At 40.7% G+C, this 25,042-nt stretch overlaps 2 protein-coding genes across 4 annotated transcripts in view; one reads left to right on the forward strand and one right to left on the reverse strand.

Annotated features, from left to right (window-relative positions):
• whrnb (whirlin b) overlaps nt 1-16,846 on the forward strand; it is an 84,603-nt gene extending 67,757 nt beyond the window's left edge. The window contains exons 6-12 of one of the 2 annotated variants that reach the window (XM_030059913.1): nt 127-312; nt 1,284-1,475; nt 4,768-4,842; nt 6,833-7,559; nt 8,498-8,673; nt 10,406-10,534; nt 13,218-16,846. In XM_030059913.1, coding sequence (XP_029915773.1) covers nt 127-312; nt 1,284-1,475; nt 4,768-4,842; nt 6,833-7,559; nt 8,498-8,673; nt 10,406-10,534; nt 13,218-13,394 — 1,662 coding nt within the window. In that variant the 3' untranslated portion in view covers nt 13,395-16,846. The remainder of the gene's footprint in view (nt 1-126; nt 313-1,283; nt 1,476-4,767; nt 4,843-6,832; nt 7,560-8,497; nt 8,674-10,405; nt 10,535-13,217) is intronic. The other variant, XM_030059914.1, reaches the window with a different exon arrangement.
• A 2,656-nt stretch (nt 16,847-19,502) lies between these two features.
• The window catches only part of stxbp1b (syntaxin binding protein 1b), a 30,238-nt gene continuing 24,698 nt past the window's right edge, over nt 19,503-25,042 (reverse strand). Inside the window, exons 19-20 of one of the 2 annotated variants that reach the window (XM_030059917.1) lie at nt 24,164-24,283; nt 19,503-20,715 (exon numbers count right to left, since the gene is read on the reverse strand). In XM_030059917.1, the coding sequence (XP_029915777.1) occupies nt 24,174-24,283 (110 nt within the window). In that variant the 3' untranslated portion in view covers nt 19,503-20,715; nt 24,164-24,173. The remainder of the gene's footprint in view (nt 20,716-24,163; nt 24,284-25,042) is intronic. The other variant, XM_030059916.1, reaches the window with a different exon arrangement.

Below are 25,042 nucleotides of genomic sequence, written 5' to 3' on the forward strand. Positions count from 1 at the left end.
GGATCAGAGGGAGGAAATGGGAGGACTGCACGCATCCGAAAAGTGAAGACTTAATATGTGCATACTCCCTGGGCTTGTAGAGTTAGATAACCATTCCCTCTTCCTTTCTCTACCCTGTGTGTCTAGCCGCTGGTGTGCAGGGGTGTCGGTCCGCCAGGTACTCAAGTGTCTCTGGAGGAGCAGGCCTACCTGCTGCTGACGGAGCCAGAGAGGCAAACCATGGCGTACTACCTGCAGGAGTACCAGGACGGACACATAGGAGTGGAGCCACTAACCATGGCCCTGTTTGAGCTCTTCAACACCCACGCCAAGGTACTGGTCTGTTCTCTGTTGTTTTGGTCAGTCTTTGGTTGTAACAGTTGTTGACTCTGCCAGTACGTCCTGTGCTGCTCCATAGAGAATCCTCCCTACAAAATCTGCATCTATAATGAAAAACTACGTTGGATTTCACCAACCCAGATGTCCACAATGCTTCACTTGTGTACATTAACCCTGCTAAATGCACTACATCTCCTATGAGGGGTGGTCAAAAACAAGTACACCCTGAAGAATTTGAGGGGTATTTGTCTGTCTTTGATTTTGTTACAGTAGAGAGTTGTGGGTACGCTTGCTTCTAGCTGCGTCAATTCTCCATGGAGCAACACAGGTCCCTTTGGTAGACCCAGCAACCGATGCAACCAAAGGTTATCAAAGGATCCTGTATCGGGGCTGTATCAACACTGTAGTATTCTCCATCATTTTTTGAATAGGAGGTAATATTGAAGACTAGCTGATTAGCCATATCTGAAGTATTAACAATAGCTTTTTGTTTTAGCAAACAGCCTCCATCAAGTTTGCAAAGCAAACTTTTATGATGCATTGTAAGCAGGTCATTTAGTCTCATATTCAATAGTGAAAACTTGCAGTGACATCATTTCGTTTCCAGTTCCGGTTTCACTTACATAACTTTTTGGCAGCAATATCTTGTCAGTATATGGAGAGAAGGGAGTACACAGCAGGTCACACAGCAGTGGAAAAAAGAGCTACTTTCAAACAGCACGTAGATTTGCATTGGAAAAAAGTTAAATTATCTTGCCCACTTGCAAATTTCAAAACCATAATAATGGCTTATTGATCAACTTTTTTGTAATCAAGATATAAAAAATGGCCTGCGCAATTTGGTGGTTTTGTGCTCATTACAATTGTCTGTGCTTTTTCTACCTGAAAGGGACTCAGCCAATTTTCTACTTTTTCCTATCTTAGTTTTCTCCTATCTTACTTTTGTTTACTGTTTCTGCACCCAGTTGTCCCTGCTGACCGAGGTGAGGAGTCTGGTGGCTCCTCAGGACATTGAGTTGTACGATGGGCTGGTGTTGCACCGTGAGAGGGAGGCTCACAAGGCCTGGCATGGAGGCCTGGGCGGGCAGCATCCACAGACCCACTGCATCCACGAGGCCACAATGATTCACGACACAGGACACGCCGCCCATGCCAAGGTGGGGATTATATGCGAGTGTGTCACACGTTTAATAAGTCTGGATTAACCCTTCATTACCATGGTTCACATTCTCTCCAGTTTTCAAATTAAAGCAGATTAGATAACTAAAGGGATAATGTTAGAAAGCCAGTCATTTTTGTCATGTAAGACCTTGCTGAGTGAATCTTCAAGTTGAAGTTTTTCTCTCTTTGGGCTTATTTTGCACTAATGGCTGGCTTGCTGTAAATTATCCTGCTTGTTATATGGCGAAACACATTAATCATTGGACACAAAATATCGATTTCTAATTTGCAAGCTTCAAAAAACTAATCCAGCAGGACTGTCTTTTTGAAACCAAGGATTAATGTCTATTTGGCATGAGGTGTCGCTAGTTCATTTGTTTAGAAATCAACAAAAGGCACCAGACTGCAGACAGGTGTCTTAAGATGTGAAACAGCAAAGTGTTCAGCGCTCAGTCAGAATTGAATTGTAAACAAGGCCATGTATCTGAAATCAAACAGTGAACAGCATATTAAGTTTTCATGGTCAGGTGGTACTGATGATTGATGATACAGTACATTTGCATACGCACATTCTTGCATTGAGATATAAACACAAAATGAGTAATGTATTACACAGATGCTTACAGTAGCTGATGTAAACATACATGTACAACATGTTTGAATGGAAGACAATGTATACTTAAGTGTGTGTGTTTATGTTGTTAAGCACTTTTGTGTGCATCTATATGTATCTATGGGTTTGTGCATGAACGTGTGCATTGGTAAAGTGGTATGCATATCAAAGTAAAAAAAAAAAAAGAGTCATTCACATATTCTTATTCTTTGACTTATTTATGTATGGCAATATTTTAAGCTTTATGCATTTTTTTTTTTTTTTTTTATTGAAAGAGAATTGCCCTGCATATCAGTTTTGCTTTATGGGATGCGAAAACTTTGAAACTCAATACCTCAGAACCACTCAGAATGCAGATTATAATTCCAAGACGTCAATATGTGTATGTGTGTATGTGCATCTGTATGTGTGTTTGCATGCTTCTGTGTATAAATGGGTGGAACATGGTTTAAATAGCCTTGAGTTATTTTTATTTTTTGTGACTGAATCTTTGCATCATTTTAATCCTTTAATCCAAATAAGGCATTTCAAACGAGTATGTGTGTGAGAGTATCACTGCACATATCCAGGCTCGTTTTTTTCCCTCTCCACTCAGTTGCAGTCGGAGCTGCCAGGCAGCAGTCTGAAGCAGAGCCCAGCCCGCACGTGGCGGGTTAGCGACAATGTAGTATTGATGTTTCACTGTGGCCCACATCAATCCAGTGAGACCTCATTCTGCCAGGTTACAGCCCGCCTCTGATCCACTTTCTACATCAGTTTGGACTATAAGACCCAACAGAGCACACCAATCTGATAACACTGTTTGGTTTAGCCTCAACAAAGCATGGATTATTTCCCTCTGGTGCAGGATTTTGGCCCACTGTCTAACAAAACTCCTTGCTATATTGGTGACTTTAAACCCACCTTATTATTTGCTTGGTATTACTTTTATTGCATTTGTCTCATTGTGGTTTCCTGCTTCTTGTCACCATTCGCCATGAAACACCCTGTGCTTGAGTAATTGCCTGTGCTGCTGCATTCATTATTTTGCTTGTGGATTTACACCCCCCTGGTAAATAGGTAATTGCAGTTAATTGACACTCACTTAGATGCGGCTCAGTGAAAACCAGCAAGACGGCTTGTAGCGACAACATGTTCCACAGACACATCGTCGTCTCATAAGATGGATACTTAGGTGCAGTTTGGCAGCAAAATATTCATTTAGAATAGGTAATATCTGTAATTAGCTTCACTGGAACTGTGGCAACATGCCAAGGGGGTTAATTTGGGGATTGTGCATTAGAGATAAAGGCTTGGCCCTCTGGAAAGCTTCTCAAAGTTTTCCTGTCAAGGACAACTGAATGGATGCTAGTCAGGCCACCGGCTCACATTTGATAAGAATAAGTCCCAGGGGCCACATGTACAGGAACATTGCAGTGGCTGATTCAGGATTGAGTTGTAGAGCTGTCTACACTGTTATGTGGACGAGAGAAAAGTGGTGAGAGTGCAAGCTGTTATTAAAGTAGTTGTTCTTATATAGTTTCTAACTAGGATTAGTTCAAGTGTAAAATATAATGTAACTCTTCCTCATCTTGCTGATGAACCCCTTCAAGGATCCCTGGGAGTCCCTCCAGTAATGGACCAGTAAAGCAGTGCTGGTCTCAAGTCATCGTCCAGAGCAGTGTTCATTTGGACAGACATTTCTCATTTAGTTTTAGTGTCAGTCTTTTGACTCAAGTGCCTTTTGGTCATTTGAATTTTGTTGGTTTTACAATAGTTTACGTCAACAGCGGTTTAAGTCGATGAAAACAAAAGTTTTTATCAGATTCAACTGAATCAATTTAAATTTTAATTTAATTTTAATTTAAATTTAAATGAAAGTTTGCCCTTATATCTGTTCCCTTCCGAACTGAGGTCAGGACTTGTGTTTTCATTTGTCAGTTTCTGGCATTTTTGTCTTTAGTTTCCATCTTGTAAGTTGTTTGTTCCAACCCGCTGATACAACCCAAAGGACCGTTTCCTGAGTGAGGTATTAGGTATTAGCTTGCTAGCTTGCTAGCCACTACAAATACTTGGTTATGGTTAGGAAAAGGTTATTGTTAAGGTTAGGAAAATCTTTGTCAGAATGGTTACAGTAAGGAAAATGGCTAATGTTAGCTAGCTAACGTCTCACTTGGATTTGAGCTGGGCTCGGCTGACTGAAGGTCGTGTTAATTGATCCACCGACCAGCCCAACACCCTCCTTACACAGACTGTTCTTATTTACCATTATTTAGAGGACCACTAGAGGTCGCTTTACATTAAAATGTAACTATAGGTCCTAATAAGCTGCTGTGTAAAAAAAAAATTGTGGTGGAGGAAAGTCTCCCCAGACCAGGGGCCACATATAGTAATAGTTAAAGCTAATAATTTTCCATTTCCTATGAGCACCGGACAGGTTGACCACCTCAAGATGGATCAGGAAGCTGTAAGTTAGAGAAAAGCATGCTAAACAGTCCTGCAGCTACTTTTGTTGTGACTATCTAGTCACTCATTATGTGCTGTCCTGTGGGACAAACCATTTCCATCTGCTATGTGAAGCAAGGAGGCTAAAGCAAGCCATGAGAGGAGTGTGCAAATCACTGTGGTAGGCAGTGAGCAGAGCCCTGAGGTGCTGCAGTGCTTTCACATGAGCAATGCTTCTGTGTCTCTTTCAGACTGACAGCTCCGTTAGTGGCAGGACAGACAAAGAGCTAGAGGAGAACACTAATGCCTTACAAGATATTGCATTGGTACGTATCTTCCTTTGTTTCACTTGCTGGAATTCACACACATGAGCCGTCGATCAGAAGCAAAACTACTATAGGGATTAATTATGTTTCAATGCAGTTAAATTTGGGGGAAGGAGAGGGTGCGGATTGTCTCCATCTGTTTGTCCATCTGTCTGACGCCCAGTATCTCCTGCTTTACTGATCCGATCCTGATGAAAATGTGGGAAATGATCCATTTCACCACTCTATTCTGGTTCTAAATTAGACTAATTGGCCCAAGGGTGGTGTTGCATTATTCATTCATATTCATCGATGTGTCACACACGGCATCTCCGACACAACTGATCCAGTTTTGGCAAAACTTGAAGGAATGATGCATCTCACCACTGCATTCTGAAATTTTAATTAAACTTCCATGTTTGTGGTGGCACTTTATTTGGCCTGTCCAGAGTTAACTGAGTGTCAGCTTTTCTGTGAGCTGTGTTTCTCAGCTGACTCAGTGGAGATATGTAACTTCATATTAACCTGTCTAATGAACTTAGTATCAACACTTTAGGGGGGATGTTTTTTTGAGAATTTATTAAATATTGTTTTGTAATTTAAGTTTGAATATATGTACAGTACAGGCCAAAAGTTTGGACACACCCTCTCATTTAATGCGTTTTCTTTATTTTCATGACTATTTACATTGTAAATTCTCACTGAAGGAATCAAAACTATGAATGAACACATGTGGAGTTATGTACTTAACAAAAAAAGGTGAAATAACTGAAAACATGTTTTATATTCTAGTTTCTTCAAAATAGCCACCCTTTGCTCTGATTACTGCTTTGCACACTCTTGGCATTCTCTCAGTGAGCTTCAAGAGGTCGTCACCTGAAATGGTTTTCCCTTCACAGGTGTGCCTTATCAGGGTTAATTAGTGGAGTTTCTTGCTATATCAATGGGGTTGGGACCATCAGTTGTGTTGTGCAGAAGTCAGGTTACTACACAGCCGACAGCCCTATTGGACAACTGTTAAAATTCATATTATGGCAAGAACCAATGAGCTAACTAAAGAAAAACGAGTGGCCATCATTACTTTAAGAAATGAAGGTCAGTCAGTCCGGAAAATTGCTGTGTAGTAACCTGACTTCTGCACAACACAACTGATGGTCCCAACCCCATTGATAAAGCAAGAAATTCCACTAATTAACCCTGATAAGGCACACCTGTGAAGTGAAAACCATTTCAGGTGACTACCTCTTGAAGCTCATGGAGAGAATGCCAAGAGTGTGCAAAGCAGTAATCAGAGCAAAGGGTGGCTATTTTGAAGAAACTAGAATATAAAACATGTTTTCAGTTATTTCACCTTTTTTTGTTAAGTACATAACTCCACATGTGTTCATTCATAGTTTTGATGCCTTCAGTGAGAATCTACAATGTAAATAGTCACGAAAATAAAGAAAACGTATTGAATGAGAAGGTGTGTCCAAACTTTTGGCCTGTACTGTATATATAAAATACATACAATAATTAATAGTTTTCCTGTCATTAGAAAAATCAATACTGTTTTTTCTTTTTATGGAAAATGTGTTTCTGATGTTTTATCTATCTATCTATCTATCTATCTATCTATCTATCTTACCAGTTGTTTGCTAATTAATACTTAATTTGCTCAGGTTTCAAAAGGTTAAATACTTTTTCACAAGCATCTAAATGCTCTTCTGTTTAAACACAAGCAATCAGATGTTGATACAGCATCACTGATCTAACGTTTAAATCAGGGCTGTCAAGTCATTAATCATTTAATCAGAGTTAATCACAAGGTAATCATGCTTTAATCAAACTAATAACGTGTTAAAGCAGAAACTTTTTTCACATGTTTTTGAAAGAAATGAAGTGAGTGCGCAGATTTCAGGGGGTTAAATAATAACATTAGACAGTCCAATTAAAGTGTCACCTGTTTGATTGCTAGGGTCAGAGGGTTCCAGCCTGTTCTAATCGAGTGTTGTCTTGTTTTCATTTGCAGGATGAAGTGCAGTGCTCACATGAATCCCCTCCTCCCTTCAGGCCTGCTCCTCCCCAGGCCCAGAGCAGACTGTCCCGGGAGAAGGAGCTGAGCCGGAGGACCCCGGCCAGGCTAGTCCAGCCAGGCTCCGGCGTGCTCTTCTCCGGCCCCACCCGGCTGCTCCAGGACTGCCTCCACAAGTCGCTCAAATCACTCCCCCCCACCCACCAGCTCTCCTCAGCGCCCAGCCACCATGCCTGCCCCGGCGCAGGCCACCACACCTCGCTCAGCTCCCTGCACCACACCTGCCAAAGTTCCCTGAAGCTCTCCACCTCCGACCCCTACCATCAGCACCACCACCCCCACCTCGCCCACCACCACGCTCAGCATCCCACCCACCACAACCAGCCCAGTTCAGGACACCACACCTGCCCGGGCTTCCTGCACCACCGGGACTCTACCAGCGGCGTTAAACCAGAGGTGTCCGTCAGGAGCTCCTCCAGATCCGGCTCCTGCGACAAGTCCTCCATCTTATCAAAGTCTGCATGCTCCTCCAAAGCTGCGTCTCCCATGCCGTCCCCTCATCCATCCCCCCATCCCTCTCCGTGTCCCTCCCCCTGTCCCTCTCTCATCATGCCTGCCGCCCCACCCTGTAGTCCTGACCGGCCCTGCTCGCCTTCCCTCAACCAGAAAGCCACCATGACGGACATGAACCGGCTGTCTGCAGACTGCAGACCCCAGCAGAGAGGTGGGCAGCTGAGTGTGTGTATGTGTGTGTGTGTGTGTGTGTGTGTGTGTGTATACCTCCAGTCAGTGTGGTGCCACAGGACAATCACATATTAATGAGGCCATACAGCATAAAACTATTATTTTAATCAGGATTTAGTCTTATAATTTATTTTTCTTAAAACAGGTGAGAGAATCTGCCTCAGTCTGCCTCCTCTCAAGATACTAACATTTACTGACCCAGCCCTGGAAAAAAAAAAAAAAAAAATTACTTGTAATTTTACTTGTTAAAGTGAACATTTTTGGAGAGCACTACAAAAAAAAAAAAAAAAAAAAAAAAACCTCAGTAAGTGATATTGTCTCTTATACAGACATAACAAACATGTCACTCTATTCTTACTTCATTTTCACACTGTCATGTTCAATAATTTGGCCGTTTCATTTAACATTTTTCAGGATAATGTTATTTTATAATTCTAGAATGTTTAATTTTCTTAAAGAAAAGGCTGGGCAGTTAGTCCAAAATGATTGAAATTGCATTATTGAGCTCATAAGAGCTGCAGTTGTTGGATAAAGGTAAACTGTGTGACAAAACACTGTTATAAATGAAGTATTGTAACTCCAGATGTAGGAAAACATTTTGGTTTGCTGCAGACACCAGCAATCACATCATCAGTTTACGAGGTTTTCACCTGTTGCAGAGGAGAGGACAAATGCATTATATGAATGTAATGAAACCATAGCAACGCATTACACTCTGAAATTGGGCAAATTACAGTTAGTTTTTATTTAATAAAAAGAACATGTATTATCAGTCCTCTTGGTTACAATAAAAGTTAAATCATGGAATTAAAAAAATAATCTACAACTTGAATTTAAAAATCTACAATTTGAATTTCTTGGTGGGGGGTTCTGTAGGGGAAACACTGGGTTTTCACTGTATGTTCATGTCCTGTCCAGGAGCCACGCTGTCCCAGCTGTCAGACAGCGGCCAGACTCTGAGTGAGGACAGCGGGGTGGACATCGCTGAGGCCGGAGGGCTCAGTAAGGACGGCAGCCCCCGGCCCAGCAAGAGTCAGCAGGGCCAGCTGGAGCCGCAAGGGGCCCATGCACCGGCCCCGTCAGCCTCCACACAGGTGAGGGCTTCACGCTCACACTCAGATCAGTGATGTTGGATTGATTTCTTGTTTTTAACCCCTGAAAGCTGTGCAGATTCACTCAGTGTTTTTCAAAATCCAATCAGCAAGAAATTATCTAGTAAAGGACTAGAAAATAACAAAAGCAAAACAAGCAAACAAACAAAAAACATTTTTTACAAAAATATCACTAAATTAACAAAAGAATACAAAAAAAAACGAACAACTATTTGTAATAATTATGAATTTATATTCAAAATTACAAGAAAATCCCCCAAGAAGATTCCCACTAAACAATTCACACTGTACAATAAAGGAAAAATTAAAAAGAAGAGGAAATGAAGTGAATTTTGTTGAGAGGGTGAAATAAAACCTTTTGAAATAAAAGCACGCCCACGGGCTCCTGGGTTTCAAATCATTTCATCTGTCTCTCATCAGGAGAACAAGTCCAGATTGTGCCTAGTCCCACAGTGACTCATACACCTAATTAATGATCAATTTATAAATAATTTATCATCACTTTATTTGAATTTGATCTCAGCTCTCTGCCTTCCCTGTGCACCAGCTGCCTTCATCTCCTTTATGGAGAACACCGCCATTTTTTTAAGCAGCTTATAGGCTGTTACATGCTGAGCAGTGCTTATACAACAAAGTTTATTTTGGAACGCCACGGCCTGTTTTGTCTTGTTTTACAGTTATAACAAGATTTAGCATATTGCTGAATGGCAGCAAGTCCATCAAAGTTAGTAGATGAAGAAGGCAGAGATGCATTCTCTTTCCCTTTATTTGCATACAAGAGGAGGATTATGGGAGTGGTGTGAAAAATTGCTGCAAAGATATAAAGATTAAATTTTCGCTATAGTGCTACTTTTATTTACTTGTATCTCTCCAAAAGAAGCTCAGGAAAGAACAGACCTGATTTGTGGAAGTCACATTTGATGGAGGGGTGACGTCTCTCATTTTCCGTTACATGTGGAAAAACAAAAACATAATTGAACTTGTTTCCAATTCAAATCAAGCTGTTCCAAGAATTTTCTGGAGTCTGCTGCGATAATCTCGATCCAGACAGAGCATGTTAGGACATTATCGTGAGAACAAAGAAGACAAATTGGTGTGCATGCACAAACACATCAGTACAGAATGGACAAAACAGACGTTTCAGCTGCAAGGCCTGAGAAAGCACTCGGTAGCTCAAAACCTCTGCAGTGCACTGTATATATTTTCTATTCTGCATTGATGTGAATTCAAAACATAAAAACCCAGAAGAATGATACCTCAACATTGTGTTTGGACAGTGCATTACACTCCATCCCCTCCTTCCTTTAATACTCCATTGGCTCAGCAAGCTGAAATTTGTGTCTGTAACTGTGTGACTGCAGTGCCTTATCCTTTAAGGCTGTCCAAGTTACTTTTTTCATAGAACTGAACCACAGCATAATTTAACCATCATCCTTGGCAGGCTCTAACCTAATTAGAGCAGCAGATGGGTGGCATTTACTGCATCATCACCATTCAGATGGCGTCAAACAAGGTGTTAACTACAGAGAAGCATACTACATTAGACTCTCAAACAGCCTTAATGTTCTCACACTCATTTGTTGTTCTATTAAGCGAATTCGTTTTTTTCCCGGCAGGTTACAACCACCACTGACAATGTGCTGTTTGATCTCCATTTACGAAGTGTTGCAACAGTGACAGATTCATCTCTGTGTCTCTGTCTGATGTCCCGCAGACTGGCTCCCCGGTCCAGGGGCCCACCACCACCCTGGTACGAGTGCTGAAAAATGCCAGCACCCTTGGCATCGCTATAGAAGGGGGAGCCAACACACGCCAGCCTTTGCCACGCATAGTCACCATACAGGTGAGAGGGCAGCGGTGTAGGATTCATGTGATTCATTCAAAGCCAATACTGATAACTGAATCCGGTGATGCCTGATGTTTTGTGTTGATGCACAACATCTTTGACTGCACTATTTTTATAACCAAAAAAATCCATAAAATAACAAAAGTTCAGTTTTTCCTCCCACATGTTTTTTTTTCCTGTCAGGATGCCTCTGAAAAGCAATTACACTGTCATGGGACACTGAGACAAGCCATAATATGACGTGTAACCTTTCAGTGAAATCCGCCGTTTTGAATTCTCAGCTCAAGGCTGAGGTATATAGCAAAACAGCGCGCGTGGGCTCTTGAGACACTGGTCCATACTAAGGAGCAGGAAAAATAAGGACAGACTCCTCTACACCTGTCCTTCCACCAGTCCTAAAGCATAGGGTAGTCTGTTATATTCATACATTTTTTTTCTGTTCTGTTAACATGACATTAAGGGCAGTTTGTTACTCTTTGTTTCCTTCTCACCTTTATCACCCCCAACCTGTTTGCTCCATAATAAGAATAAAGAGAACACATATTCATGCATACCCATGTGGAATCCAGTCACACAGTCACTTTTGAATGAGTTCAGGTTATAAGGGCTTCCTATTGACAGCCAGTGTAGAGCTGATCAGTTCTTCAATAGGTGAGAAATACAAGCAACTGCATCATATGATAACGATTTGACATTTAGTAGATCAGCGTCAGAATAGAGGAGCCACTTCTGCATCATTTTGACCAAAATCCTTACGTGCTTCTAGAACAATTCCATGTTCCTTCGTACTCCAATGGACCCTCAGTCTGCCCTCAGCACCAGTATTAGCGTTCATTTGCATTTGTTTTGCAGTAACAGCATTCTAAAGCAATCTGCTTCCAGGATTTTTTTTTTTTTTTTTTTTTTGTTAAGTCCAGTGACAAGGAAAGTCAGAGAGTGCCATCGCTGAATGAGTTGCAGCCGGTCACCTCAGCCTCACCCCCCCCCCCCACCTCTCTCTTTCTTTTATAAGCAGGACAGCCTTGAGTTTTCGTGACTGTGTGAGATTTCCATAACAATGCCTCCCCTGCGCCTGCTTCCACGAGTCTCAGGGCAGTGGATGACAGGGAATGTCAGTCAGTACACTGATGAGCCAATGCAGCCATCAGCAGCTTCATCAAACGCAACGCCGCCTATAATCAGTGTGACATCGAGCAGGGATACGTGCACAATTAGCCAGTTATATCCCCATCACACCAGAGGGCTGTGGCTTAATAACCATCAGCTGCTCTGTTCTCAGTGCAGTCACTCAGGTCGTGTGCTGACTGTTTGTTGTGTGTGTTTCACTACTTTTATTGTGTTATTTTATTGTATTCATTCATTTAGTTTCATTTTTTTTGTCCATTATTATGACAATTTTATACTTTCTCTTGGTTTGTTTTTATTTTCAAGTTTGGTTATTTTGTAGTAATTTATTGTTTTTGTTTTCCAAATTTTATGGCAATTATCTTTTAATTTTCTCTCTGTCATGTAAAAAAAAAATGATTTTTTATGGTAATTTCATGGTGATTTATTTTTTTATTTTTTTATTTTTTTTATTTTGTGAATTTGTGAAATATCTGAAATCGACTGAGTGTGCTCCTGTTTCAAAGGGTTAACCAGATGGATTGACAAACTGACAGCAGATATTCTCACTGAACGGGAAGCTGCCCTGTACAACCACAGTCTGGGTGTCTAATTCACTACCCACCCAGAGTTTCTTCTTAAATTTGAGCATTCAAAGCTCATTATTATCAGCCTTTGTGCATTTTGGTGATATTTTCAGCTGTGGCTTTGTAATTGGATGCTGCAGCAAATAAACATGTTTTGTGTTGAGGATTAAATTAAATAAGGCAATTTTGGCAGTCGTTGTGTTTTCAGTCTCAGCCATATGAGGAGTGGAGGACAGTTTAGTGGATGGATGGATAGATTAACCTTAGGGCTTTGTTAAGCTCCCAGTAGGGGAGCAGCTAATTGTCAGTGTACACTTTGCACACAGACACATGGATACCTGACTCACGCCTATTGGGACACATCAGGACTGAACAGGTCGGGCTGGGGTCAGACAAAAATTTAGAAATTATGTTAGGGTTCAGGTCAGGTAGTGATAGAAATAAACATGATGGACCTACTGTCTGTCCTGGGCACTTCCTGTATAGTGCTGGACTGGGGTCTCAGTTACTATGCTCTCGGACTCAAGTCCGCTTGGGACAAAAATATATGGCCCGATCCGCACTCTAACACACACACAGAAGGGACTGACAATTCATTCATCTTAGTCATCGATTGTCTTCCACTTTCCTCAACAGCTGAACATTTTTTCCATTCCTTTCACTACTTTCTAAATATATGTAAGAGCAGGGGTGCAAACAGGACAAAAATATCCTTTTCATGTGTACTGTTGAACCAGCAAACAATAAAAAAAAAAAAAAATCTTCTCACTTTGGAGAATTTTTCCTCCTCTCTCTATCCTCGTAAGGATGCTTCAGCCTACCAGAGCACACACAGACAGACCTTCTGCTGAGAAATCCCTTGTTTTAGTCATCGTCTGGCAGTGATTTTTCATGTTTCCTCAGTCTCTCACTGATCTTCTGGCTCCTCATTTCCTTCTAAATACATCTAAATGTTGTGTGCCTTCTTTGTCCTCTTCCCCCGTCCGCAGAAAGGAGGCTCGGCTCATAGCTGTGGCCAGCTGAAGGTGGGTCAAGTCATCCTGGAGGTCAACGGCATTTCCCTGAGGGGTCGGGAGCACAAGGATGCAGCCCGGATCATTGCCGAGGCCTTCAAGACCAAAGAGAAGGACCACATTGACTTCCTGGTGGTTGACCCAGGGCTCTAGTGTGGGGACTTTGCACTTTATGCAGCTTGGCTTAAGAAGATAGTATTGCTTGGAGGGAACCGTATGATCACCATATGATGGTGCCCTCTAATCATGGCCCTCAGATCTTCTATCAAATTTCAGGGAATGGATAAATGAAAATGATGTGTGGGATTGACTGCACTTTGAAAGTTTTGCACAACTTAAATTGAAGAAGGGAGATTGATTATTGCCGTATCTGCCATACCAAGGTCAGATAGTGTTTGCAAATAATACTTGGAGTTTCATGGGGACAAATATAGGGCCTTGCCACAATAGGTGACATGAAAAGAGTTTAGACAATGACAGCATAGCTTACCAGAAGGTGGGCTGTGATTCAGTTGCACAGATATTCCTGGGACGCAGGGCTGCTCTAGAGAAATAACCTTACTGAGTTAAACCTGAATCAATTTAGTCACAGAGCTGCATTTTTTTTTTTTTTTACTCAAATTAGCTAATTTAAACGACATGCAAGGAACTGTGATCACAACATGTCAAAACTACAAATGGCATTGACCAAGCTCAACATCTTTGAAGGTCAGCAGGGTAGCTAGACTACCTAGTGGTTCCCATCCCAGTCCTCAAGGACTCCATGTGCTGTAGGATCCAGTTCTGCTCTTGCACACCTGACCTAATTAAGGTCCATACACATTCATGCACACCCAGTTCAGGTAGATCTGTTTCAGCCAATCAGCATGAAGCCCTTAAAGGGATCAGGTAGGAAAGGGTAGAGCTGGAACAAAAACCTGCAAGACAGGGGGTCCTTGGGGACTTGGTTGGGAACCACGGAGGTCAGTCTAGCAAGGACTGTCTGAACTTGGAAGGTCAGCACGGTCACCTTAGTAACCCTAGATTACCTTTTTTGGTGTCAAAGGTGGAGCCTGGGCCTGAGCCTAATCTTAATTAGTCAGAAATGTGATTGGAAATGTCATTAGAAATCAACTGCAAAATAGTAAAAGAAATTCAGCCAAGCAGACCAACCAGTTTTTGAGGTTTTGCACTCCCCTACATACAATGTTGGAAACATGCACCTAAACTATAGTGACAGTCTTTGCTAGCTACACAGACACCACAGACATTCACTTTTATCTAGGGTGGCACTTTGGCACAAAACAATAAATTGACTTCAAAGTGTGATGGTACACCCAGTTTCAGTCTCACTGCAACCTCGAGTTTGGAGGCTGTGACTATAAGTGTTACCGTCTTTCTCAGACAACACCAGTGTTCCAGTTAACACCTCGCAAAATATTCTGTATTATTTCCAATCCTTGTAACTCAGGTAATGAGATCTTTTCTGTCTCAAGAGCAGCTCTGTGACACTGTATAAATTGTCTTGATGCAGTAGCCTAATAACTGGATAAATGCCACCCATCTGGTTCCCCAAGGAAATTGAACTTTTTTTTTTTTTTTTTTTTTTTTTGCACACACTATTTGACTCAGGTTTGGTAGAATTACCCCAATTTGTCTTTGGGATAAAAGAAATCCATCATTACTCCCATCCCAACCAGCATATCATAGGAAAATACACTGACAGACATACAGCATGTGAAATACTCTGCCTTAATAGGGAGAATTTATCATGAGGATATATTCAAGCGAAGCCTTTGGTTCTTTAATCAATCAGTCAGTTAGTGCGGAAATCAAACCTCCCCAATCTCTGAATCTGTACATTAGCAGCTCCTTCATGTTAAGCAAAAATGGTGCTTTTCTTTCAAGAGCAGATATATATGTTTAATTCAGATCATAGTCACTCTTTATAAATCCATTTTATAAATCCAAGTCTTTAGTATTTTAGTGACATTGCCACAGCTACTTTAATAGTTATTCTATGGCAACATTAGTTGTATGATAGTTGGAATATTTAGCCTAAAAGTCACTACATGAGTTTTTTGTAACACTGAACATGTACAGCATAAGAGCGGTTGATCTTTTCCAAGGGTGGAACACATCAGTTCTATAATTTAAATGCATACATTTCGTTTTAGTTCATGTCTTGCCCATATACCCTGCAGCTGAGATCAGTGAAGGTCTTATATTAATTAGCATATCCATATCCGGCGGCCTATGGGGTACTAATGAGGACTGAGACTGAATCAGTGGTAATGAGTCAGTGGGCTGTTGATGCACGGTTAAACTGTTCAGGTTGGGGTGTCACTCTCCTGGTGACACCCCAAGGTGTGAACATTAGAGAAATCAGACCCAGACTATCAAGAGCAGGGAAATTGATAGTGTCACCACACAGTACCAGTTCGCCCCAAAATTACTGAAACATAATAAGATCCCATGGAGGTGGAACAAAGTGTTTGGCCATTCAGAATCCTGGCTGCTATCATTCAAGATAATTCCTGTGTTATAAAGGCAAACACAGGAGAGCTTTTCTGTCTTTCATTTTCCTTTATTGACACTTTTTCTTTCACCGCTCTTGCATTATGTTGCTGTAGATGTGTTCATTGAAATTACAGAACCTAAAAATGCATCTTCCAAAGCATTCTGATTTAAAGCAGCTTTAGGGTGCAAGGGTACGGGCATTAGGTGATGAAGGGGACGGGGGGCGATAGCTGCTTGCACACACACTGCTCTTTTCGAGGGCGTATTTTTGCGGCACAACTTGATTTGCACAACTTGTCTAAGTCAATAAGACAAAAACTCTGTGACAACCGAGGCACAAAGAACGGTGTTAATTGTTCTCACAATGAAATCTTAGTGAACCTGGATATGAATGTTTGGTTGATTGCTCCAAAAATGTAACTGGGGGGAAAACTTTATCAGTACCTGCTGTGATGCAGTGGTATATAAAGAGTTGAGTCTATTATGACCTCCAGTTAGTGATCATCCTACTTCAAAAAACCACCAATGTAAAGAAATCAATCATATTTGATGAATATCTTGGCATCTTCCTATAACTTCCATCAGGTTGATTTAAAAAACTATGACATACACTATGAAGTTAGTACAAAGAGATGAGATAATCCAATTAAAAAGGTGGTAAACTATTAAAAAAGTGAGTTTAGGTGAGGTCACTTTCAACCACATCACTGATTACCTTCACTGACTGCCTACATTATCGGCCTGTTTGTACTGTGGTGTAGTGGTTTTCAACCTGGGGCTGGGCCATCCTGAGATGATTGTTTAGGAGTCACAAAATGATCTAGGGAATGTCTAAAACTATATTTCTAATACGCAAATTAATCACCTAACTGCATGCCAGTGCTTGCAACATAGTGGCCATCATTTTGCTTTTTGGTGCCGCAAACCCAAAAGGTTGAAAACCACTGCAGTGTGGAGGAGAGGAGGACAATCAGTGGCATGTGGCTTTCTTTTGCTCTGCCCTTTCAAAAAGGGTTGTTCACTTAATGAGGCTGAGATGATATTTTAATATTCTTTTTTTCATAATTCCCAAAGTAATACAGTAGAATGCAGTTATCCAAGTTGAGGAAAAAATAATAAAGTATTTTGGGATCATTGCAGTCATATTTTTGTACTCTAATTACACAATCCTGCTACTGTGAGAGGTAAAGGCAAAACGCTGGAGAGACAGCAGAAGCTGAGCGACAGGATGTGAGTCATGCCAAGGTGTTGATGGACTGACACTCAGCATCATTATTAATGTTTACACATGCATTATATTCCGAATGCTGTATAAATGAGATTGTTTTTTTTTTGTTTCTGTTTTGTTTTTTTTTTTTGTTTTTTTGTTTTTTGTGAATGCAGTCTGTCCAGAAATAATATATCTTACCCCTGTATAGACAAAATATTGTATATAGATTTATAGATGTGTATATAGTAAATGGCAAGAGGTTAGACAGTTTTGTCCAACTTACACAGAATTATATAATCCCTTTGTGGCTGATGTAGCTGCTAACATCTCCTATGTGTTCCTCCTCCCATCTCCTGCCAGAGCTCTCACACTGTAAAAAAAAAAAAAAATGTTCATCTTAACAGCTCCTTTACTGAGGCATTGGATCTTAAAATCATTTTTCTCGAAAAGGAAGTGATAAACCTGACAGAAATCTGAGATGTTTCCACTTTTTTTCCAATGATACAGCAAAATAAGGCAAAATTAAATACCATTTAACATCAAGAGACAACAAAATCCAGCGATGTACAGTTATAGTTTTGGTCAAGCAAATGTATTTTGGTTACTGGGTTTCAGAGGAAAAAAGGGGCTGACAGTTTGTAGGCAACTGTTTGATCCTGCACCTGTCTTGCCAAAATAGCTGTTAGCGTAGGTTCACATGAATCATACACCAACGTTAGATGACAGAGGAATCTGCACGCTGATTTGTCAGGGCAATACAAAAGCCTCAAAATGGAAGTGAGCCAGCCGAGATAATAACGGCCCATTAACAAGACGTTACTGCAAAATTGCGCTCAAAAAGTGCAAAATGGTGAGAGATTTCTGCAGTGATGATGGCTTGAGAAGCTGAAATTACATGAAACTCTTGCACTTCTGGAGCCCTGTTGGCATCAGTGGCCAGAGTCAGTCAGTTATCAGATATTGAACTGCTAACACCAAACATCAAACGACCTCATAGGAAAGGGATAGTTCACCAATTTTGAAAAATGAGAAAAATGTTGTCAATATTGTTTTAAACAGCAACATAAGACTATTGCTCTGCATTGGATCATCTGAATTTTCTACTACTAAAAGAAATAATTTATTCGAAAAAATTTGATAAGATTTGAAAAAATATGTGAAGTTGCCCCAAAAAAGTAAAAGTAACAAACAGCAACAGTGGAGCGAGTGATGTGCTCTGTTTGAAAATGCTATCACCATATTCACAAACATTCTCCAACTTGTGAATTTTGTCATTCTGCTGGCAGTCTTTCACTTCTCCTAAGGGGAAGGAGAGTTGAAGGCTCCGTACAAGACTGCATGGCTTGTTAAGGTGAACATTTTTTTTTTTTTTTTTTTGCAGTGAAGCACTAGAATAAATGGACAAGCCCCATGAGATACTAGACTGGAATATGTGACCCCTCCAATGTAACCTCAGTATCTTATCTGCAGCCTCCTCATTCTCTGTTGTATACAGGTTGTTTGTCAGAGAGAAATATGGCAATACGCTGTGAGAGAACGGTGCTGGACTATAGCAGAGCTGCTGCTTCTGCACAACAAGCTCTACAGTACTGGGGGGGGGGGGTAATCAAACGCTTACCCCCCTGGCAAATGCTTGACACTGTTTTCCTCACGTCTGCACACATGCATTTGGAGAAAAGGAATGGAATAAAGACTTAAAAAAACTCATGCATTGTAGAATTCCCTGTGTACATGCTTGACAAGGTGGCTATATTGGTGTTATATAAGCCGATTCTTGTGTTGTATTCCACCGGGTGCTACCTCAGCAGACATGGACATGTTTTCAGATGTTGAATGCTTTTTCTGTGAAAAAAAAAAAAATAATAATAATAATACTGGTTTCCATAGTGTTGAAATGACTCAGAACATCTTATACCGCCTCCCTCCCTGTGGCCTTGAGCACACTACATGATTGCATAAACGCAGGTTGTACCAAGGAGATGGCAGAGCACCACTGGCACAGGATTTCTAAAAAGGAAATATAATGGCTTGGCTGTAACTGTTTACTCTTCAGGCAGATTAATGCTTCACTGTGCAGGTGGGAATTTATTTCTGGGAACTGATGAGAGGATTTCTGCATTTGAATACCGAGCTCTCACCACATTGCGAAGCACGGTCTTTTAATGCTCTGATTGGAAATCCAAACAAGTCATAATTCCTTTTTGTTCTTGCTTTATCTTTTATGGCATGCCATGCAAAATCATGCTGATCAAGATGTTGGTGCAGCTATTGTGGAAAATTACTACTAAAAATAGTCTCTGTGACTGCTGAGTTCACAGGCTTCAAGCTTTCAGTAACAGATGAGCTTCACTGGCCGTGTTTTGAAGGGCTTTCATCAAATGATGTGGCAGAGGCTCTCTCCAGTGGCCTCATGAGGTATTACTGCATCACTTGTTCAATGACCTGTCATACTGACATTGACAATATTCTTACTTAACCTTTACATAAGCAGGTTAGTCCTGCAGAGACTGAAAATCCCTCTTGTCAGCGCAGACAAAAAAGCAACATCGAGATAAACCAAGTTAAAGTTTAATGGAAGCCACTTTATTAAGTTTAACATACATAACGCAGCAAGTACTGTTCATGGATGTTCACACAGAATCATAGACTTCTGATAGCACTGATATCTCTCTTCATATACAGTGGATCGCTAGTTACAAAGAGTCACTACAACAAGAACAATGTAAGCTCGCATGACAACATTATGGTCAAACACGGGGAACTGCAAGGAAACTGAATCTCTACAGGGAAAAAAAAAGAATTACAACGGAGACAATGCACCTGGACAGGGAAAAACAATGAAGTAATAAATAAGCATCTGTCAAATCACCAAATCCCCGGCATTAGTGATCCACTTGCAGCAGAATCAGCTGTCAGGGTGGCTTCGCGTTGGCATTTCCAGTCAGAAATGTCAAGTCAGACACATCACTGCAGACATTTACACAGTATGGCATATCTCCTATGTAATCTGCTAAATAATTATATGCTGACTATCTATTTTCACCAAGGACATGAACCAACAGAATACAGGAAACTGACAGGCCATTTTTATTGGTGTGGAAGAGATTACAATAAACGTTCATGGGACTATTGGTTGAAGCAAATGTGTGAAATAAGTGAGTCTTTTCAGTGAGAAGTGAAATTTCAGCGATGACAAAAAAGCCCATTTTCCTCCTTAATAACTAAAGGACTGAAGTGATAGACATACATAAATATACATTCGCCCTTAATTTTCAACCCACTCTCCCTGAATCTCATCCAGACATCTAATCAAATTATTTTGTAAGAGAAAACGGGGGAAATATCTTGAGAAAGTCCCCATCCACCCCAACACAATACAGTCGACATTCAACACAAATCCAATCTCTGCTCTTCCAATAAAGTTTAATAAACTCAAGCCGGAGGACGTCTACACACTCATAAGATTCAACACATTGGTGGCTCGAAAACACAATTTGGTTTGTGACTGAACTGGCTGACGGAAACGTCTATAACATTAAGACTACACGTGGGGTATGAGTGGAGTACATGTTTTTTGTTTCGACATCTCATGCAGAGGGAAGGAGGACGACGGTGATGGCTCGGGCTGTGTATACGGCGCTCTGTATCTGCTACACGAGCGGTGGGGGGGGGCACTAACAGAAGGTTCTTAGCTTGCCTGGTCTTGTTTCTCCAAATCTTTGAGGGTTTTCAGAAGGCGTACAGGGGTGAGGATCTCAGTTGATCCTGAAACACAGAAATGACAGGAGAAAATCATTAAGGCCAGGAGCACACCATACATTTATCACAGCCGATTCAGGCATCCCAGACACGCTCAGACAAATAAGATCGGACTAGCACATCTTTGTTCCCATAGCACCAGAGGATGAGCACGTCACTTCCCAATCTCCTGACTGGGACGTGTCTAGATAGTTCTTCAGCATGTTGGAATTTTTTTATACATGTACAGTCCATCTGCATGTATGTATGTGCAAAAATCTACACTAATGACCCATTTACCCATTTTAATGACCAATACCATCTACTATCTGTATTTTTCATTGATACCATCTACTATCTGTATTTTTCATTTTTCATATTTATTATTTTCATCAGTATATCTTACATTTCTTACATTTCAACACTTAAACATCTCATATTCTCAGGCTACTTTATTGTATATACTTAGCCCTTATTGTCTTTAGTGTATATATTTCGCATATTTAGTCTCTATTGTATATACTTTTAATTTTTTTTTATTTATTTATTTTTTTTTTTTATTGATGATGCTGCTGTAACATGTGAATTTCCCAGTCTGGGATCAATAAAGTATACCTATCTATCTATCTATCTATCTATCTATCTATCTATCTATCTATCATTTGGCTTTCTATCCTGCAGGATCTAGTCCTGTGAGGTCAGACCTGTGACCTGTGACGTCTACATGTTCGACATGTTGTTGCTTCATCCTAAAATGTGTGCACTTGATGCAAGATGAGCTTGATAATTCAGCAAAATGTGAGATGTCCTGCAATATTTGCTCGTGTAAAGTCATTCTGGCCGAAAGGTGCATTCAGACTGATGTTTTTTAATTCTTTTAATTCATTTCAGTGGATTTCAACTATGCGTTCGCTGTTTCTTAAGTGCACACTAAGCAGAAAAGTTGAAAATATTTGTTTTGCGGTGTTCTCACAGTGCCTTGTAGATCCTTTGTCACCCTGTCCAACCAACTTGGAGTTGCTTGCAATGGAAATAAGAACAGACAGAGCTGCTGTGTAGCATAGCATGCTATCACAGCAACATCTTAGCCCTGGCCTCAAGTAACAATGGCACTTGGCTCTGTTATGACAGCAAGTGACAAAATTTCTCATTGTGTTTCACGTTCAGTCAGACAGCACATGCAGCTGCAAGACGGATGACGAGAGGGAGGCTGACCTGAGATGACGGTGAAATGTTTTCACGTTAGCTGATGTAACCTCATTTTAAAGCAATGCAAGTACCAGTAGCCTCTGTTGTTGTCCCCCTATCTTGACAGCTGCTACCATCTTGACACAGAAGTGCTTCTATTAAAGTTCTATATATATAAGATCTTCTGGTTCTGCCTCCAAAAACGTGTGTCCAAGAAGACCAGACGAGCTTCACTATTTTTAAAATGTAAACAAAAACCTCCATCCAAACATCCCCAACTAATTATTTCATGAGAATAAGGACTCACACACCAAAATCATCCCTGGTAGGTCAGATTGGAGATCTGTGTAGTGGATTAATGCATGCTAGTGTTGCTGCTGGAGCCAATGACTTATCTGGGGCACATGAATAATTCTGGTGTGTATTTTCTCATCACTTAACAGCTGACCTAAAGGACAATATCCCTTAAACTCAGCGTTTTCCTTTAAAGAAAGGATAACATAATATAATATGCAACATGGGGCAAGATCAGTTTTGGTAAAGAACAAATACAGTGTTGTTTGCTTATTGTAATACTTATTGTAAGATATAATATGCTGGAGAAATGCTATTGTCAACACATGGATAAAAATACAACCACAAAATGTCTTCCACAAAGGTACAAGACAGACACTGAGAGGCAGAGTCACAGTGACATACAGTAAAAGAACAGAGCAACCACACTCACAAGAAAACAGAAAAACAGCACAACAGCAATAGTTTGGAGAAACAAATCACAAAGACGTCCTGCAGGGACTGAAGACGGGGAATGAAGCACAGCACAGCAACACGGGCCACACAGACAAACACCTGAAGAGAACGCAGATGACTGGAGGGTGTTTTACTGGCCCAGCCGACAACCGAGAAACCACACCGTCATATATCATAATCAAAACTGAAAGATCATAGATTGCTGCTGTCATGTGAAAAACTCATATCTCCAGTTTTGGTGATTTTAAACATTCCAGCTTATTAAAGGATTGCAGTCTGAGAAAATCCCCCCCGCCTTGGCTTTATGAAGCCTCCTTCAGCACCACTGTACACGCTGTCGGAGATACTGCAGTGTGTGAAAAATAAGGTTTTCATTGTAAGGACACAACAATTTTCTGCTTAAGGCTAGAAATGTACATCATGTCTCCAAACTCCGAATTTGGAGTAAAATGATGAGAACACAGGTACCAAAATAATGCATCTGTCCCTGGTAAACGGCCATTTCCATTGCCCTGTATGTGTGCCATTTGCATAGATTTTGAAAATGAAATATTGTTTACTTAATATAGCTGAAGCTAGCCAGTTTATTTTCAAACTATATCATGTGACAGTCTGACACACTTCATGTCATATGGAAAAAGCTAAAGTAGTCCCAACAATATGCTATTTTGAATCATATTTTGTGTACTGATTTTACACAAGGCTTTTGCTACATAATATTTGATGGGAAAGTTCACCCATTTTGAAAGCTGTGATATTATTTCTCTTCCCCCCTAGCTGTTCTGTAGGACAGTAGTGGTGCTATCTTCCTCTCTTTGTTACTGAGTGCTGGCCAGTCCTGCCACAGAGGTGGACTTCCTCCCAGCTTCTTAAAAATAAATTCTCTCCAATTGTTATACAAACACAATTTGCGTTTAATGATCAAGTAAGTGAAATAAATGAAATGATAAAGTAACTGAAGTAATGTTTTTGTTTGTTTGTTTTTTTTTTTTCAAAATGGGTGACCTATCCCTTTAATATCACTCATCTTTTAGCTTTAAAGCTGCAATAAGTTGTCATTTTCTTACTTGAGATACTGTCACATATTGCACAGTGCAGTGTTATGGAGCCTATTATCAGTCAGTGCTGTGTATGCTAGAGTGGCAGCGGCAGATCCAGTCATCTACCAGGGACACATGGATGCATTTGATGTCTGCATTCTTCCTGGGTAAGATGACTGACAGGACAATCAACAGGGAAGATACACTGATTCACAGGGAATAGGATGCAAAGTTCACAGCACAGGGTCAGGCAGCAAAGTGATCTAATGGTTGGAGAGTCTGTCACGTAAAGGAAAGGTCAAACTGTCCTACAGCACGACATTGAACCCCCATCTGCTCACTTGATGTAAGTTCCTCAGGATAAGAACGTGAGTTAAATTCATGATATTAATACAAATGCAGGGGGGGATCAGTCATACTCAGGACAGCGGGCAGGCAGGTCGACATGGGCCAACACTGGGAATCACAAATCACAACATGACTTGTGTGTAGTTTACTTCAGTGTTTTCACTCTGCAGGCGGCTCCTCGGGGCCCTCGGGCGGGGCGTTGGGGTCCAGGAAGTCTGGGTGCTGCAGTTCCTTTAGGTACTTGGTTGGGGTGAGTATGTGAGTGGAACCTACAGGGAACAAAGCCTGAAAACTCAGCTCTGCATCCTACAGGGCTCTGATTGAAAGGCTGTTAAATGTTTTCTTCCCTGTGGAAAAATATATCGGTGACATCAAACATGCAAAAAGATGTTCCAAAAAGAGATATTCACCACATGGAAAAAACTGCCTACAACTTGCAAGAAATAACAGAACATATATTTGAGCATGAAACAACTATTTGCACACAATAAATAAATAAATAAAAATAAACTAAAAAAACAAGTCAATTTTGATTATTAGTAGTGGTAATGACAGTTTTTTTCTGGGAGGAATTTTTTTTGGAAAGCTTAAGATTAAAGCTAAAGATTATGATAATTCTTATTACATAGCCGATTACTACTTCTACTTACAGTACAATATAATACAATGCATCCAATTACAATAACCCTTTTTTCCATAGAGCTCTTATCAAAGCAGAGCTACAAAGTATTTAACAAGACAAATGAAAGTGAACTTTTCAAACGCAAAAACAAACATCTCTACCAAATAAGACTTTCCTGAGAAGTCATCATAAGTACTGTCCTAATTCAAATTTGAACTGCCATTGTGTTCTGCCGACTCAGTTGTTCTTTTTCCCTTCCTGCCACTGTCTGCGTATCCATTCTCCCCGACACCCTTCAACGTATCAGCTCTCCGACAGAGTGTGATTAATGCCATTACAGAGAAAGCAAGCGCGCACAAGCTGCTGAATCAGCTGCAGGGGAAACATAAATATAAGGTTTCCGCCG

This window comes from Myripristis murdjan, chromosome 9 (genome assembly GCF_902150065.1).
Source record: "Myripristis murdjan chromosome 9, fMyrMur1.1, whole genome shotgun sequence".
Lineage (NCBI taxonomy): Eukaryota > Metazoa > Chordata > Actinopteri > Holocentriformes > Holocentridae > Myripristis > Myripristis murdjan.